Here is an 18,822-nt window from a genome sequence, read left to right as displayed (position 1 = left end):
GCTACGGCTCATGCGTCAAGTACACATTTCGAATTCTGCTTATCCCTAGCTTTGACATGAAGGACAGGCTGGTGGGGAGGTGACAGCTTTCTAATTTGCCCACAGCCACGTGTGCGTGATCCATCCATCTGCCCCACTAATCCCCGGAATGCATTCACTTACATTCTGTAAATTAGTATCCTATACCGTCTACCGCTTGTGGTTCTAGCTGACCGACCAGCCGCGGTTGCTGACTACGTAGTTATGGCATTCGTCTGCTGATCACAAGGTCGTGGGATCGAATCCTGGCCGCAGTGTCTGGTTTTCGTGGAAGGAATGCAAAAATAAATTGCCAATTGTTTAGCTCTGGTTAAACCGGATAAATTGCGCAAGCAATGGTATGCGCGTCCTTCTAGCGATTCTTCCGTGCGTTGCCTTCGAATGGTAGCATTGCGGCGTTCCTAAGCGGTGAGGGGTTGAGATTCATCGGCTTCATAGCCTTTGGGAAACGCACCTTCAAGACCGCAACGTTGAACCTGTCGTTTCGCCCTGAATTAATTTTAGCCAAATGTTGCTGCAGGTAACGGACATTTTCAAAGAATTGGACTTTTTACCGGGTTGGTTTCCTCTCCTGATGCGCTGTATATCCTTGCCTACCTTTTAGTTATAATACCCATTCTACCTAACAAATATTCATAAATTAGGGTGCCAAAGAATTCCTAGAAAAAAGACCCGATTATTGCTTTGAGTTACAAGAATTACGCTTCTGGCGCACACAGGATGGCTTGCGCTACCACTAGCCACCCTGGGGAGTAAAGAAAGGGGGCCCAAGAGCATGGTGGAAGAGGCTGTGGGAAAATAATTTATTTTCAAGCTTGGTGCGTGCCAATCAGGTTGGACAACGCTGCTCGAAAAGCTGCTGTGGCACGGCTAAGGCATCCATAAAGTGCTCAACAGAGCTGTCCTCCAGTGAACTGATCAGTCATATCTGAAGTAATCGTTGCACTCCACTTGCGAGGGGACTGTTGGGCTGCATTCAAACAAATTACTCGTCCTGCTCTTGCACGATGGCCTCACGAAGCGCCAAGCCCGCAAAGCGATGCATGATAAGTTTAATTATGGCCATCACAGAACAAAAACAAAAATGATTAAATAACACCGAATTTTGCGAAACACAGTCTGCGTGAAGACACTAGCAACATGATTTACAGTATAATTTTTAATTTATGCTTAAGAACCAACACCACATTAGTTGCACAAAGTGGAATTTAATTTACTAAACTTCCTTGTACCAAATGGTTCATTTTTAGTTTGATGCGTCGTGTCGAGCAAAAAGAGAAGGCGACCACGTGAACGGCACGCGCCGTTCACGTGGTCGCCGTTCACGTGGTGTTCAGGATTTCACGGGAGGGAAGTGGACGTTGTTCCGGCCACCTGGGACCAGGCCAACGAGGACAAAGAAACATAGACCAAGTGAACCCACCCGAAGAGGAAGCGAAGCCCCAGGAAGAAGACCAAGAAGCAGACAAAGAACAACTTCCCAGAAGCAAGCTCAAGTTCTTCAGAAGGAGGGCCCCTAACAAAGCGCGCCTGTCTTAATGTCCCTCCACGCCTAGCTAGTTCCAGCGAAAACGAGTCTGACAGCGACGAGGAGAAAGGCATGCCATCCCTCTGCGAGTTCTGTGGGGGCAAGGCATGTGACTGAGTTTGTTTCAGACAATAGTTATGACTCATCTCCAGACTACCCTCTCACCTCGCCTGTGGTGGACTTGGAGGAGAACCCTTCCATAGTCTGACTAACCGACCCCCCTCCCGATCCCCCCCCCCACCACCACCACCACCACAACGACTTTTTTTCTTGTACTAGGCACGCTGAACTGTCGCGCCCTCACGAGGGCAGCTAAGCAAGGGAAAGTCGACACGTCATTCGAAGAGGAACTTCGACACGTCATTCGGTACGAAATCGTACTGGAGCTTTGGGACAAGGGGATCGGGGGGGGGGGGGGGGGGGGGTCGCTCTTGTTTTCCTTCGCGAAAACGGAGTGAAGGTGCTGCGCCATGACCGAGATATTGAAGGTCGCTTCATTTCCACGTTTTTGAACAACGGCATGCGTATGTTGAACATCTACGCACCTTTCGGCACGTAAAGCCCTGGTGGTTATAAATGAATATATACCAGGTGTTCCAGCTAAATGTAGCCAAGCTTTTAAAAAACACGGGATGCCCTAGCCGTCTGAAACCAACTGAGGGTTCTTTAGAGTCGCGTGACCTAGCCTGGAACATTTTTTTTCGTTTTCAAAGTTAAGTAATTAGTTAATCATCATAAGCTAACTTTAATTATTGACTTGATGAACAAAGTGTCAATGGAAAAGTTGCAGATCGTTTTGAATAACAGCTGACTGAAACATTTGCAGCAACGTACTATTTGCGTAAGATAGTTTTTTTACCGGCCGTTAACCGTAATTCAGACGATAAAAAAAAGCTTCCACATGACAACCGTGCCACTTCAACGTCCCAAGATGCACCTTAGAGAATAAAATTCTGTTTTCCTGAAGTCCTCACCTCGATGAGACTTTGGGTGCACATTGGGGCAGAGATGTGAGCGAGCATCTGGTCACGTGTTAACTTTCTTTTAAGGCCGACAAATGAAGCTACGCAAATCGTACCGTGATGGAAACAGCACTACTGGCGGTTTTTCGAGGCGATCTAAAACATTTCCATTGACACTTTTTTCCTAAGGTCTATAATTAAAAAGTTAGCTAATTAAGCTTAACTAATTTACTTTGATGAATGAAAAAACTACTCGAGACTAGGCCATGCGACTCTGAACAACCTTTAGTTGGTTTCCCTGGACTAGGACACTTCGTCTTTTTTAAAAGGTTGGTTACATTTAGCTGGGACACCCGGGAAATAGCACCTCGCCGCCGAACTGGGACAAGTCATCACTGGAGTCCAGCAAGAGACGAGGAAGTTCAGGTGTCAGGTGCAAGACACCGCAGCCCATCTACTAAAACCGATCTAGGGACCTTAGTTCTACATCTGTGTATTGCACCTATCTATCGCACAAAGCGAAAGCATGAATCCGGTTCTCGGTAGACGAGACTTCTTAGAGGTGACCACTTCGCCGTTCCCAGAAATATCCGCCAGATAGTCAAGCCAACGTTCGTCAAGCCTGGCAGGAAAGGAACGCCGACTAATATGTCTACTGTTGTGAACGTGAATTTTCCCTGAACTACTTATTATAATGTTACATCCCGTTATCTACGAACATGGCCAACGAAACGAGCTCGTACAGCAAAAGGAGACGACAAGCACAGGGCCCGATTATGAAAAATGGGGGCCCTGGGCTAATGCGGATGTAGGCCCCCTCTCCCTCTACTTGCCCCCTCTTTCCTGCTCCCCGCTACACGACTAGAATATATGCCATGTTTCATTTTAATTCCAACAAGTAAAAATAGCGAAGGCGATCAATGGGATTCCTGCAGAAGTAACGCAGTGGCATTAGGTTTACAGCGCAAAAAACACCAGGCGACTTTTAGAACGCCCGACACGTGTGCGTATATGGCCGAGCGCCGAACGCCACGGAAGAGCCACGTGGGCCGACCGACAACTTGCGGGGCTGCAGTGCAGCGCCGCCTCCTTCCTCTTGCAGTGACGCCGTACACAAGACGGGCTTTCCTTCGCAGCGCTGTTTTAATGCTAGCGCATCAAGGAAAAGCAGGCTGAGCTAGCTTCCTAAAGCTGAGATGGGTGCTTCGGCAACGACTAGGAAATAGAGACACAATTAGTGCCCGAGAGGGTAATATTAACAGTTATTAAAATTAATTTGATCACACGATGAACTTTTACTACTGCCCTCGTGGGGAAAATTTGAAAAGGAGAATTAAAGTCCCGGCTCAGTGGTTAGGTGCTCGGCTGCTGAGCCGAGTACCCGGATTCAAACCCAGCCACACGGCGACCGTGTTTTGATGGAGGGAAAATGCAAAAAGGCGCCCGTGTGTTGTGCGATGTCAGAGCGCGTTAAAGATCCCCAGGTGGTCGAAATTATTTCTGAGCTCTACACTACGGCACCTATTTCTCTCTTTCATTCACACCTTCATTCTACGAAACCAATACTTGGAAAAAAGAACGAACAAAATAAATTGTCCCGGCCACGCCGGTCGCATTTCGCTGGAGGCGGAATGTTAGAGGCCCATGTAATATGCGACATCAGTGCACTTTAAAGAACCCGAGGTGGTCGAAATTATCCGCGTCCTGTATAGCCGGAGTTGATATGGGACATTAAAGCCCATAAATCTAAACATAAACCCATAAACGAGTGTTTCGCTTTCCTAGTGGCCGCCGGAGCACGAAGTGAAACTGTGGGACCTCAAAGAAGCTAGCACATCCCGATTTGTTTTTCAGTTTGGTAAAGCTAAAGAAAAAATCCCGGTGTTATTACTATCAGGAGTGCGACAAAATTTAGGAGACGCGTGCTGTTGTAAACACCAGCACATCTGTTCACTGAGCGAATTCACTTAATCTGCATTCTGTTTTCTGAAAAAGCTAGGATTTGTTTGGATCACTAAATCTAATCGTGTGAGGAGACGCTTGATTGTACCCAAACCTTCTTTATTAAAATTCAAGTATCAGACTGCAGTAATCGTTATACACGTTACACAATAAATATACAACAGATATATACAATAGTTAAGGCAATACAAACACCATAAAGTTCACTAGAATACATATGAAAATTACCAACTCTAATTTCAAAGCATATTTTAAAATACTTTCGTTGAAGGAAAGACAAGCAAAGATGACACCAAATAAATGTGGCACTATCAAAAACAACAACAATGCAGCTCATTACAAGAAGGCTGATTATCACAAGAACAAACAAGAGACGGACAACAAAGATTTACATCTTTTGAATTACACTGCTCACAGTTTCATTGTTAACATGGAGGGTGGGAGATGATACATGCAACAAAGTCGTTGGAACTTTTCATGTACTCCGCAAACAGTTCATTTTAAAATGGCATTTTTCGCGCCTTCGCTTAGGCGAAATCAGATATAGTCTGTTCGAAAGATAGATCGCGGAGAAGGTCACTTTCAATGAACATGATAGCAAGCGAGTTCAACTTATTGTCAAGGAGGCTCGAACGAAGGCGACTTTTTATCAGCGACAACTTAGAAAACGATCTCTCGGTCTCACAGTTTGTCACAGTTATGCTTAAGTATATTCTCAAAGCAATGGAAAGGTTCGGAAACACATCAGTAAGCTTTCTTTCCTGCAGCAACTTCATTATTCCCAGGAAACTCGTGTCTTTGCACACAGAGTTGTGCAGAAAGTTCGCAAACTGAACGATTTCAGCGGGAAATGCTGGTTCCAAATCATTTTCGTAGGTTTTCACCAACCTCTCAGCCTGCTGTGCCAGAGAGCTAGGCCTCGCTCCCAACCTCTGTCAGCAATTTTATGAATCCGAACCTTTCGCAGAGCTCAGCGTAGGCAGCCTTTCGCACGCGCAAAGCAGAGCCTAGGCTATCCAGCACGACATTGAAGGTCTCGACGATAAATTTTTCTCTACCTCGTAGCACACTATCGCTTTTTCCGTCCGGGTGCTTACTCAAAATGATACGTTTGCCCTCATCCTGATAACATTTATTTGTACTTAACGTGCGTGCTCTCTCCTCGAAGGTATCAAAGAGAGGTCGCAACGAATTAACAAAGCCTTCTAGAGAGCTCAGCAGTTCTACAGCAGTAGAAATGTCTAATCCTGGTTTCTGAACTGCTACGCTGGTTTTGTCAAAGCGCTCCAAGATTTCACTCCAGAAAATTGCCATGAATGCAGTCTCTAGTTTTGTCACCTTCTTGAAGAGAGAGTGCGCTTCGTTCAGAGTGTCACCGTTTTCTTCTTCATTCTTTGAGATCGCTTCAAGGTAGCACAAGACTGCTTTGAAATTTTTCAAAATAGCCTTACATGATTCAGCGTGCCTTGACCACCTGGTCTGAGAGAGACTTTTCAAAACAAGCTGCTCACAGTCCCCACTTTCACCCATGCTGTTCAAAAGATGTTTCCATCGCTTAGGTGAGGCAGCAAAGAACACATACAGTCTCTGAGTTAGAGCAAAAAATTTGACAGCCTCAAGGCAACTGTCAACACTACACGCGCCAACTAAATTTAGTGAATGACCAGCACATGGGACGTAGACTGCCAATTCGTTCAGGTGTTTTATTAGAGCATGCAGTCCGTTGTACTTTCCTGACATAACTCGCGTTGTCGTATGCTTGGCCCCTACAATCACCAATTGAGATGCCATTGGCTGTCAAGAGGGTCATCACGGTGTCGAAAAGATGGAAGCCGGTATGCGATTCAGTTGGAACAAATCCAAGAAACCGTTCCTAAACTTGCCCATTTAAGTAGTATCGTAAAACAACTGACAGTTGATCAACGTGTGTAAGGTCTGGAGTGGAATCAACAATTAAAGAGAAGTATTTTGTGCGTTTCACTTCGTCAACGAGACGATCTTTGACAGCCTTTGCCATATGCTCGATAAATTCGTCACAAATGGTTTTTGACAGGTACGATGGGTGACCTTTTCCCTTGTTCCCATAGCGTTTGATGTGCTCCTCTAGAAAGGGATCAAACTTGGCAATGACTTCAAGTACTCCCATGTAATTGCCATTTCTCGGTGAACCAAAAACTTCATCACTTCCCCTAAACGCTAGGCTGCGCTCAGCTAGAAGCTTAACTACAACGACTACGCGCTTCAACACTTCTGTCCAGTAAGCGGTCTCAGTGACAAGATGCTTAACCAGCTCCTTGTAAATTGTGCTGTTCGAGTTAGACCGGGCGAGCCATGCTGTCACACAGTTCCGGTGCTCGACGCTATTTTCATGAGCGCAAACCTTTTCTTCTGCTTTTTTTCCAATCAGAAAAGCCATGAGTGGTGAAAGTACTCTGGTTGCTTCGAATTGAAAATAGTTTGCACATGAAGCAGTAAACGGAACCTTTGGACTCTGAATACATCAACCAGTGTCGCTCGTACGCTTCCCCATTTATAGCCTTTCTGACGAAAAGATGAGGTGATATATAACGCTTCTGAGTTGTGTATTGTCTTTCGGAAGACGGACAAGTTTCTGCGCGGTTTTGAAAATACACTGGTCCTTTCTCAAGGCATACACTCCGAAAGCTATCAGTAATGACGTCCGGCCACTTAGCAGGGTCACTTTGGAGAACCTCACAACCTACCTCCTGCTGCGGGGAGGTCTGTACTTCTTTGTTGTCGCAGCGAGAAGCCGTCTGACCAGTCCTCTCGAGGCACACTTTGTGGGTGGGAACACGATGACTCGAAGCCGCACTAGTAGGAAACAAGTGAGTCGGTTCTTGCAGTGTTGTTTGCTGGCGTTCGTCAGTAGAAGGAGGCTCATCGGGGATGTTTGGCGCCTGTTGATCAGCAGAAGCAGAAATCGAGCCTGGCGGAAAGGACACCTGGAGTTCCGTGGCAGGGGCCGGGCCGAGTAGCAACGACGTTGCTAACTCAGGAACAGGACAGACCTCGGTTAGCCTCGGTTGCTCAGATATATGGACGAACGAGGTTGGCACCGTTTTCCCAGGATCCAGACAACCAAGATGAGTGAAATCTGGCTTGTTGACAGGAAACCGTAGTGATGGAGCTGGCAAGTCCTTCACAGAAGCACTGTCGGTACTATCGGGGTATTGGTACGGACTCTGGGTAGAGCAGTCATAATGCTCCGCAGAAGCTGCATTCAGAAGATACTTTGTCATCTTTGGCAGCCTCTTTTCACGATCTTCTCTTTCTAACTTCGCCTTTCGTTTAGACGCACCACTTTGATGCTTCCGACCGGGCATTTTCACATGAACGGACGGCGTCACAGCTGACAAAAAGTTGAGATAAAATGGAATATGACAGGTGCGCAAAGCACGAACGACGAACGCTGTTCCTCCGGACTTGGCGTGGCAAGACGAACGCGACCTCCTGATATCAGTTCAGAAGCGTTTGGGGGTAGGTAGGCCGGAGACGCTGATTGGTCGATGGAAGTGCGCTTCTCCGTGACGTTTTTTGGTGTTGCCCTTGTTCTCAACCAGACGTGGCGTCACCGCGCCTCCCTCGGCCTGTCTCTGGAGAACCTGGGAATCCCTAGGTGCGCTCGCCGTGCCGCAGGTGCGTGGCACGCGGGTATTCACCCCCCTCCCCTGGTCCCCAACAGTGATGCCACTAAATGGCCGACATCAACAGCATACGCCGGGAACAGTATCCCCTCCCCAGAATAATTCCTTGTACCAACCACCGGTCACCACCATTCGGTTCGAGAACCGAGGTTCACGAACCTCTGCATTTCCGGCTTGTGGCTTTCGCCGTTAGTGAGAACATGCACGTTCAGCTTTGGCGACCGCAACGCTGCCGGCCTAGCTAAAATCTTATGCGGAAGTGCGAAAATGGCCATGGTGCTCTTGCATGCACAGCAGGAAGTGATTTGTGTGTAGACCATCGAGGAGGGAATGTACAAGGATGGTAGGTTAGCACAAACGCTAACAAAAAGCAAACAAAAGCTAGTTGGGGCTCAAAACCCATTTTCGGTTCTAGCAAGTACCAACGGTGGGGAAAGCCACCAGCTGGGGGCGTCTTGCAGTAGGAAGGGTAAGAAGAATGGAAGCTTTCGAGAAGCGGAGGTAAGGCTGCATACAGCGCACGCGGGGTCGCGCCGCCCAGGGAAGCTTTTCTAATGAACTGCGGTATTGCCGAAAGACTGGTCGTTGACCGAGGCAACACCTCCTATGTGTTGACCAAGGTGGACAAGAGGAACATGTCACTGCCAGTACGAAACGTAAATGTTTTCTTCCAGCAGCGCCTCGAGAAAGGGTTAACTTCTTCCACTCGCCGAGACATTTTGTGGTGCCATTCTCGGGAAGACGCTTCGCAACGCACTGCAGAGCGGACTGCCTTCTCGCTTGTCCGTCTACCAGGCAGGAGCTACTCGCGGCGGTTCCGGCAGGGGAGACGGACAATAGTAGCGGGCAAGAGCGAAGGGGGGCCCCCACCACATGAATGGCATTAGAGGAATGCCACTGGTGTCTCCACTACGGCTCAGCTCGTACTGTTCTGGCGCAGCCTTGGTTGCTGCGTTTCGCCGTAATCGCTTTTCAGCGAAGTGAACACAGCATTCGCAGGAGAGCGCCGTGCTGTCGCTTATTTTCTGGCTCTGACAAGTAAAAAAGACAGCGTGTCATGGCACGCCATCTGTAAGGTTGGCGCCATTCAATCGCCTCTTTCCATTTTAACCGGCGCCGTAATAACGACTGAAAAAGCCGCTCTACGAGCGGCGCGGCGACAGCATCGCGGTCGTTAGCCTGGACGGCGTTCGCTGTTTCGCTAAGAGCTCGTTTCCGTGTTTTTTTTTTTTTACCAAAGTAAACGAGGGTTCTCCCCTATCAGTTGAAGGTCGCGTTTCCGCCCGGTCGTGGCCTGCGGGAAGAAAGCATCCTCCGTGGCCGAGTGCGGATCGCCCACAGGTCTGTTGTGGGGAGAGGGAGGGGCAGCATTCGCGCCTCGCGGCTTTCTTCAAAGGGTTAGGCTCGCGGAGGGCGCGGGTTAGCGAAGGCATCCCTTCTCTGACAGGGCCGGTGCCACATGGCGTGGCGCGGTACGGACGATGCCCGGTGGCTGCGCGCCCATTTGCTAGCCTCCCCTTATAAAAATGGTCTATAGACAGTCTATAGACTTCTTATTGACTCTATTGACTTCCTATAGATATTGCTTTTTGTCTTTTAGTAGTCTATAGACTGTCTATTGACAAAAATCTACTAAAAGTGTATGGCCATAAATCTATAGATTGTCTATAGACCGTCTATGGCATTTGTATTGCCTATAGACTTTTGTCTATAGACAGTCTATAGACTTTATAGACAGAAGTCTATAGACACTCTATAGACTGTCTAAAACTTTTTTTGTAAGGGTCATCTGGGAAGGTTTAGCGGCATCTTACCTGCCCCGAGGGGTCCCTGTTTCGGGAGGGCGTTCGTCGCCGCGTTTCCAAGCTGTGTACGGCACCGAGGCCGGGGCTTTTAGGGAGAGAGCGAAAACACATGTAGTGACGAGGCTCCACTTTGCTTTTTTTTCTTTTCGCGTGAGGAGAGAGCGCGGGGGCGCGCGATGCTCTGCCGCCATCGCGACTCAGAGATTTTGGTCTCGACCGGAGCCAGGCACGCAGACCCTGCTCTCGAGTATCCGTGGAGTGGGTCCACGGGGCGGCTGGTGGGACATGATGCTGTCATGTATATACTCCTTGTAAATAGTCGTCTGTGTACATAAAACCTATATCAGTGCTCGACAAGAGTCCCTGTCTTTCCTGCAAGTCTCATCCTACTGGCTCAGTACTTCGTTGGAAGGGAGAAGAACGGAGGGACAACCTCTCCGTACAAAGAAGAAGAGAAAAGAACCACCCTTTACTCCATCCCTTACGACACCACGCCTGTCGCTCCTCTTCGTACTTCAAGCGTTCTAAGAATTGTAAGAATTAGCCGTTCCGGCCACCAGTTCAAGCAGCGAGAAAAATTTCAGCGCCGCCGGAATCGTAATGCAGGAGCGACGACTCCAGGATTTTCAAACACACTACACCTTCAGACGCCACTGGATGGTGGGATTGACAAAAAACCACAAAAACCCTCCCCCAATCCTTAAGCAAACGCATATATCGCTTACCCACACTCACAACCACTCAATCCCACTCAAACGCATTCACTCATGCTCATGTCCACTCACTCACATTCCCATTCACTCACTGTTTCCTTGTTTGCTGACAAGTTCTGCCTCACACATGGCTGGAGTTTGCCATTGCTCACCAGTTTTCTCACGTTGGCGCGCGCGCCTAATCTCTGATGCTGAATGCAGCTGATTCGACGGTGCTATGTCTGCCATGGCCAACGTAACGTGTAGCAGTTTTACGCCCCGCGCGAAATCCGCTCTGAGCCGCAATGATGACGCTGCAGCCATTGGCGAGTCAGGAGCACTCGTGAGGCTGCCGAGGGGCTGATCACGTGATCATCCCGTGCGCCCGCCTCGCGCTCGCTTTGTCGTCTTCAGAGCACGCTCATCCGTGGCGTTATTTTATTGCGAAAGCAATACTACGCTAGGTTTTGAGCCTTCAGCGTGGCGCGGCGGTAGTTACGGTTGACCTTTCGCGGAGTGACGTCATACCACCCGCGGAAAAAAAGGCCCCCAGCTCGATCCGTCGGCGGAGGGCGGCGGTAGTCACGGCGGTGAGCCTCGCGCTCCTCTCACCAGTGGCGCTACAGTCGAGGTGACGTCATGCCAGCTGCATAAAAAAGGGCCCCCAGCTCGATCCGTCGGCGGAGGGCGGCGGTAGTCACGGCGATGAGCCTCGCGCTCCTCTCACCAGTGGCGCTACAGTCGAACAGTCGAGGTGACGTCATACCAGCTGCATAAAGAAAGGGCCCCCAGCTCGATCCGTCGGCGGAGGGCGGCGGTAGTCACGGCGGTGAGCCTCGCGCTCCTCTCACCAGTGGCGCTACAGTCGAGGTGACGTCATACCAGCTGCATAAAAAAAGGCCCCCCAGCTCGATCCGTCGGCGGAGCGCGGCGGGTAGTCACGGTGGATCTTTCTCACTGTGTGCGAAGATAGTTTGCCATTTGCTTTCGCAACCTACCGGGCTTAACCAAGCTAAGCCTCTGCCAATTTTTATTTATTTATTTGCCGCCGCGGTGGCTCAGTGGTTATAGTGCTCGGCTGCTGACCCGAAAGACGCTGGTTCGATCCCGGCCGCGGCGGCTGATTTTCTTTGGAGGAGAAATTCTATAGAGGCCGGTGTACTGTGCGATGTCAGTGCACGTTAAAGAACCCCAGGTGGTCGAAATTTCCGGAGCCCTCCACTACGGCGTCTCTCATAGCTCTTTTGGACGTTAAACCCCATAAACCAACCAACCATTTATTTATTTATTTAGTTATTCATTTCGTGTACCCTCAGGGCCACAGGAAGTTTTGAGAGGAGTGGTTAAATAAACTAAAAGAAAAACAACGCACAGCGCAGAAAAGTAATTAGTAACACAGAAATGACGGCTCCTAGTTATATAATGTTGTCTAAAGGGTTCTTGATCTGCTGGTTAATATAATATAATACAATACATACAGTGCAGCAATACAGTGAAAAAAATGCTGGTGCATAAAAAATGAAATAAGTGCTCCTAAAGTTATGCAGTGCTCTCTAATATGGTCTTAAAGCGTTGGTTGTCAGTAATTGTAGCGGTTGATGCGGGGAGGTGATTCCTCTCAGCAGCTGTGCGGGGAAGCCATGACTGAAACATGGCATTGGTTTTGCATAATGGAATTCTGACTTTGTTCTCGTGATCTAGCCTTGATGAAATGTATTGGGGAGGAGAGATCAGTTCGCCGCGAAGGGAAGGATGCTGAAATATCTTGTAAAAAAAAAGTGAAAGTCTAAGGGCTTTACAGTGGGATGGTAAATATGGCAGGCTAAGATTTAATTTTATTGCAGAAATGCAGGCAGCTCGATTATAATTACAAAGAATAAAACGAGCAGAACTGTTTTGTATTTTTAGGGTCGGACCATCGTGGTTGGACTCCCTCTAAGAGCTTTTCCCTGCAAATAAAAAAATTGGCATTAAATGTCAATTACGCTATCTCGTCATACCATTAAGGCGGAGCCCCAGTGTCCCCTACAATTTTTTTCTTCCCTTTTTTCTCTGACACTTCGAGAGGTCACCGTTGGGCCTCATAAGCTCTAAGTTATTTCCACCGGCATGATTGAAGCTAGGACGTCATTTACTCCCCATTGTTCTAAGTGCAAAAATACATGCTGTTATAGCTGACCCGCCTATGTGGCACAGTGCCTATGGCATTTGGCTGGTGTCTGCATTTCGATGGAGGCGAAATGAAAGAAATGCCAGTGTGCTACGATGTCATCATCGGAATCAGCGTAAGTACGTCCGCTGCAGAACGAAGGCCTCTCTCATCTCCCTCCAGTTTCCCCTGTCATGTGCCAGCTGTGGCTATAGCCTAATGGGCACTAAAAACTCCCAGGGACGCCCTGCGGATGTTCAGGCTGTCTGCAGGACGTCCGAGGGAGGTTCAGTGCCCACCGGGTAGGCCCGTAAACTTCACAATCTTTGCCCTCCAACCTGGCTCGCTGCTTGGGATCCACTCCGTTACCCCTAAGGACGATTGGTTACATTCCTTTTGCATTAAATGCATGCCCTGCCCATTTATTCTCGATTCCTTAGAAATTGTTAACTCGCGCTTTTCCTGAACCATTCTACTTCGCTCCGGTATCCTTTACATGGCTCACTCCGCAGTTCGCAGTTTAAGGTCAAGCCTTTTCGTTAGCCTACAAGTGTGTCTCATAGGTGTATACGAGATGTAACCGTAAGAAAAATTGCCTAAATAAGGCTCCGGTTTAATTGAAACATTCAGAGAGAGCCATGATGTAACTAAGCCGCAGCCTTGTTTATAAAGCAATTTTTCACCTTCCCCTTCATTCCTTTCTCTACTACCGCGTCCCTCTGTCTTCTTCCCCATCTTCTTCTCTTTCTTTCTCTCTTCTATTCTTAAAGGAGTAGAGACACCTAACTTTAGGGTGCGTGGCGGAGTGGGTGAGGGAACAAACGCTAGTTAATGACATCCTAGTTGAAATAAAGAGGAAGAGGTGGGCTTGGGCAGGGCATGTAATGCGCAGGCGAGATAACCGCTGGTCCTGAAGGGTAACGGAGTGGATTACGAGAGAGGGCAAGCGTAGCAGGCGGCGGCAGAAAGTTAGGTGGGCGGATGAGATCAAGAAGGTTGCGGGGATACGGTGGCCTCAACTGGCGAAGGACAGGGTTAATGGAGAGACATGGGAGAGGCCTTTGCCCTGCAGTGGGCGTAGTCAGGCTCATGATGATGATGATTTTCCTACGCCCGCTAAACCATTAATAATCGAATTTCTTCCTTGTGCCGTTTCGGTTTCAACAGCCGAACGATGACTGTGACGTCAAAGCGTCGCTATAGGTCGACGTGAGGCATGAAAAGCCGCAATGCAATCACTGCTTCTACATTCGTTGTCATTCCGACCCTTGAGGAAGGCCGGCTTCAACACTGTATATAGTGAATTAAAAAGATGCAGCAGCGATTATATTGCAGTTTTTCCATGCCTCACGTGACGTATAACCTCAATTTGACGTCAGAGACATTGTTCGGCTGATGAAACCGGGAGACAGAGAAACACACTCACCGTGTGTCCGGGCAAGGGTAGGCTAGCAGCACAGGTAATTGGCCCAATATAGGAAAATGATGCTTTCACACTGTTCCTATGTAGAATCGGCATTTGCCAATTCATTTCTAATATTTGGCCGATTAATTGTGTTGCTTGGGGAACCCGTTGCGGTCTTCTAAGTCTTTTGATTTGGCCAGCGTATAGGACTACGATTATCTATACTACTGTGTTGTGCCTTTATAGTACTAGCCTGTGCAGGCATTTTAAGTGCCGTCTTGACTGCGTTCGTAACCGTGGTGTGGCCCGTATTAACCGGCCCCGGGCTAGGTTGTGAAATGGAAGATGGTACGCGTAGCGGCCGACTATAAACGCGTCACTAAAAGCCGGGCTGTCGGTTTTGCTGTGCCCGTAGTTGTGTCCAGCAACCATTCTGGTCGGACGCGTCAGTTGCTGCTTATTCAGCGTATTTATGGTTTATGATGGCTTGTATCTGTAAACCGAGCCCGCGGGCTCTCATTACTCTGGCTACGGCTGTTGCTACGACCGTGATGGTCGGGTCTCTAGGTTGGGGTCAAATGATTGGGGCCTACCATTCTGTCCTCCTTATCCGCAGCCTGCAGTGTGTATTCCGCCTCCCCGATAATCGTAAATCAAGGTAAATTTCTTGGTTCATCAGATAGCGGCGCCAGGGCTGTGTTGAGCAGCAGAGAGGAAGTTACAGCTCCTCGGGGCGTCTATCGGCGCATCCTGTGAAAAGATTGGCTGTGGTTTGACTAATGGCCATCCCTAGTGGAATTGCGGAAGCAACGGCGCGGCAGTCGCAGCGGCGGCGGCACCTCTGAGGCACCCGCGTAGCAGACGAGTCGGCGGTGGCCCCAGCGCCGTAGCTGTGCGCTGTGTGACGTCACTCCTCCCGGAGAATGCGGCTCCGTGCTGCTCTGACGTCACTCGCTCCTCGCGCATGCGCAGTTGGGGCTCTCCGGGGCTCCGCAAAATCGCTCACACCTAGTGTAGTGTTGCTTGCGCAAGAAAATGCCTTGAAGTAGTTCCATGCTCTGACCGCGCAATGCGTTTCTGCCGGTGTTCGCAGAGCGTGGTCATGTCCCACAGTGCCAAAAGATTTTTTTTTTTTTGGGGGGGGGGGGGGATTTGAGGGTTAAAAATGCTCGTGTGTTAGGTGTTCTTTTCCGTGTGTGCAGTTTTGTTTCCTTGGGCTGCAGTACGATATCTTGCGCTGACAGCCCGGGCCGAAATCCAGACTGTGTGGGTCAGAAAGCGAAGTGGGGCTGCAGGTTCCTTACAAAAATGCGCACTGAGATGCAATTAACTATTTATGGAGTATATGTGAAGTCTAAAAAGGTATATTAATACCCAAATCCTAATGAGCTTGGTCCATAAAAAGTCATTACGTTCTTGACTGATACGACCCAATATAAATTGAATTGACTACAAGTGAATTAAAACTCAGGCAGCAAAAAATCTATTTACACCCGATTTCTCACTAGTCACTAAGAAGTTAATATGTTCTTGACTGATATGGCCTAATATATGGTTTGCTTTTCATATATTGCCTGCTTTTCCATATGGCCTGCTTTTCCATATGGCCTGCTTTTCCATATATTTTCTGTATTATTTGGATTACTTGACTTTAATTTCCCGTCAAACTTGTAATCCTTGTTATTTTTGTTATGTTTTTTTTTATGTTCACATGCCTTTGTATGGCCGCTTCACACCACTATCTCCCCCCCCCTTATGTAATGTCCCAGACGGGATCTTTAAGGGTTCAATAAATGATGATGATGATGATATAAAGTTAACTGACTGTAGCTTAATTAAACTCAATCAACAAAAGTTAAATTTACAGCCGATTTCTCACTGATTATGGAACCAACCACAACCACAGCTTAAATGATTCCCATTTCAGCTGAACAGATTTTATTCATATTATTTCGGCTATGGGAGAGGTCACGATGTTGAGTTGGTTGTAGGTAATGACTCGAAAAATACTGTTCATGAGGTCACTTGGCAATGCAAAATCTAACGTATAACTGAAATTCTTTTTTGGTACCAAGAGAAATGGAGGCGTGAAACTTTCTCATGTTGGAAGTAAATTGCACAACGTAGCAGAGAGCTAACTTGTGTTACTGATTATTAAATGTGACAGCACATGTAACGGTGTGGAGGTGCAGCCCTGGGTGTTTCTGCGAACACTTCAAAAAAAATTTTGAAAAATAGGCTTTTTGGGGTAAAAATATGGTTTGTGCGGCATAGTATTACCAGTGTTGGCGTACACCAGAGAACCGGTCAATCGTCTTAAGTAGTAAGCTGGTTTACTAAATTTTAATAACCTTTTAACTAGTAGAGTTAGACGCCTATAGTTGCAATTAGAGATTTGTAGCCGGCCGTTAGTAATAGCTATATCAGTTTTTAGAATTTTGAAAGCGCGATTACCCGTGGCGCTGGAGTGAATGCTTTGCCTACATGCTTTCGAAAGCGCATGTATTTTGTCGAGTAACAGCGGCGATAGTAATCGCGTTTTCGAAATTCTAAAAACTGATATGAATTACCATAGTTCTTAGAACTGTGCTATTACTAACGACCGACTACAAATCTCTAATTGCAACCATGCAGTTGCCCATCTCTGATAGTCAAGAAGTTAGTCATCATAATTTAGTTTACCAGCTTAATAAAGACAATTAACCGCCTTTCCGGTGTACACCGACACTAGCCGCAAAAGTCATATTTGTACCAAAAAAAAACCTATTCTCGAAAATTTTCGAAGTTTTCCCTGAAACACCTGGTATTTATTTTATTTGGAGACACTGTCAATCCCATTAGGGATTTTTTACAGGAGTGGGTTCATTTGCTCATACAGGCAGCATTCACACATATGTACACAAATGTAACCGAAGACTAATACATCAAAAAGGAGGCAAGCTCACGAAATTAAATGGCATTATTTTGATTGGTGCATGGAGTAGAAATATACATGCTGTTAAAATGCCTTGTGCGACCAATATTCGACACCTCTATTGAGAGACCAATATTCAGCTTATTGTAACATGTACAGCCTTTGTGAAAAGTTTGGAGCCCAGGGGGTTTGCTTCTCAAGCGTCTGGTTCGTAATGCATCTCCAGCGCTCCAAATTTGCTGAAGGTAAGATGATTTCTGGTCCTGCCTCCTCCAATGGGTAGGGCTGCCACGAACGCTTCAGGAGACCCACTGCGAGGCTTAGAAGCAAACCCCCTGGGCTCTAAACTTTTGACAAAGACTGTACCTTGCGCCCGCGCCTCGCGGACTTCCTAACGCCGTTCAAATCAAGCGCGCAGACTGGCAGGTCACATGACAAGACGAAAAAAAAAAAAAATCCGGGCACTATACGCACACCACGCCGTCCGTTTTGTCGTGTGTGCTCGGTCGTTCGGGCATGGGTTGTGTGTTATTGTTTCCAAGATCGATGCTTCAAACTCGTGCTCGGGTTGACTGATGATCGTAGCTTTTGGACCCGCTTGCATAGTACAACTTCCAGCCCTTTGTGAAAAAGTGACCGCGCCGGGAAGCGTGCTGGCTTTTCGTCTTGACGGCACGTTGGGCTTCAACGATGGAAGCCGCTGCGTCATTTATCTTACCGGAAGCGCGTTACAAAAGAAGAAGGCGGTTACTGGAAGGCGTCCAGTCTTCGTTTTCAGGTAAGACCCGTAATGCTGCGCAGGAATGCGTGCAATTTGCCACCGCGCAAATTAACCGGCTAGCTCTAAGGCGAGAAGAAACGGAAGGGATGCGCGCTGTCGTGTTTGTTTTGTTACCCCTAGACATAGTGCACGGTTATTTCTGCGGTGGCAAAATGCACTCTGCATTGAGTCACTGACTAGCTGACCTGTCTATGTTCACAGTGTATCCGTTTCGACGCGAACGCCGTGAAAAAATGTTAACAGTAGGAGTGTGCGAATATTCGGAATTTTCGAATATAATTCGAATATATTTCGAATATTATATTTTTAGTATTCGTATTCGATTCGAAATCCAGGTATTCGTGTTGTTTCGAATATTCGACACGACGCGAACATTCGTATCTAGCCGAATATTCTATTGCGAGCACCGGCGAGCATCGACAGAGACATAACAACATGGCGGCGCCCAGAGCAATGCGTAACTATATAGAGTAACGTTGGGCCATGCAGTAGATGACTGCACTGGAGAGCTTCTTTGTGGCTATACCTGCGAAGCTGGTATAGTTAGAGTTGTGCACGAAATACTTCGCAATACGAGCCAGTTCAGTGCCAATTGAGAGGGCATTTTCTGTGGCTGGAGAAGTCGTTTCAGCTAGAAGGGAACTACTTCTGCCTGACCATGTGGAGCAGCCGGTTTTCCTTCACGACAGCCTTTTATGTTCATCCCAGCAACGCGCTTTTGTGCTTTTGGCAAGCTAGCCTTGATCAATGCGGTGTACTAGCCATCTTCTCTGATATTTCCACTCTTCTAAGAACAATGTTCGAGACTTTGATACTTTTTATGCAGCCACACACACCTTTTGTGGTCATTTCATCACTGATAGTTGAACTGTGATGTTCTTGGCGCTCATATAAATGTTTTGTAGTGGTTAAATGCGTAT

At 47.7% G+C, this 18,822-nt stretch overlaps 2 protein-coding genes across 2 annotated transcripts in view; one reads left to right on the top strand and one right to left on the bottom strand.

Moving 5' to 3' along the window:
- Nucleotides 1-18,822, top strand: part of LOC149366712 (flap endonuclease GEN homolog 1-like) — a 361,675-nt gene that overhangs the window by 22,851 nt on the left and 320,002 nt on the right. The window lies entirely within an intron of this gene.
- On the bottom strand, nucleotides 776-7,835 carry LOC149366732 (uncharacterized). The gene is made up of 2 exons (XM_089568529.1): nucleotides 7,215-7,835; nucleotides 776-784 (listed from the first exon to the last, which is right to left on the bottom strand). Exons 1-2 carry the CDS (start codon nucleotides 7,833-7,835, stop codon nucleotides 776-778), a joined length of 630 nt encoding a protein of 209 aa, XP_089424655.1.

This window comes from Amblyomma mixtum, chromosome 1 (assembly GCF_055824585.1).
Source record: "Amblyomma mixtum isolate Tamu chromosome 1, ASM5582458v1, whole genome shotgun sequence".
Lineage (NCBI taxonomy): Eukaryota > Metazoa > Arthropoda > Arachnida > Ixodida > Ixodidae > Amblyomma > Amblyomma mixtum.
Note: the sequence above shows the minus strand (reverse complement) of the source record. Positions and strands in the feature narration are given on the sequence as shown.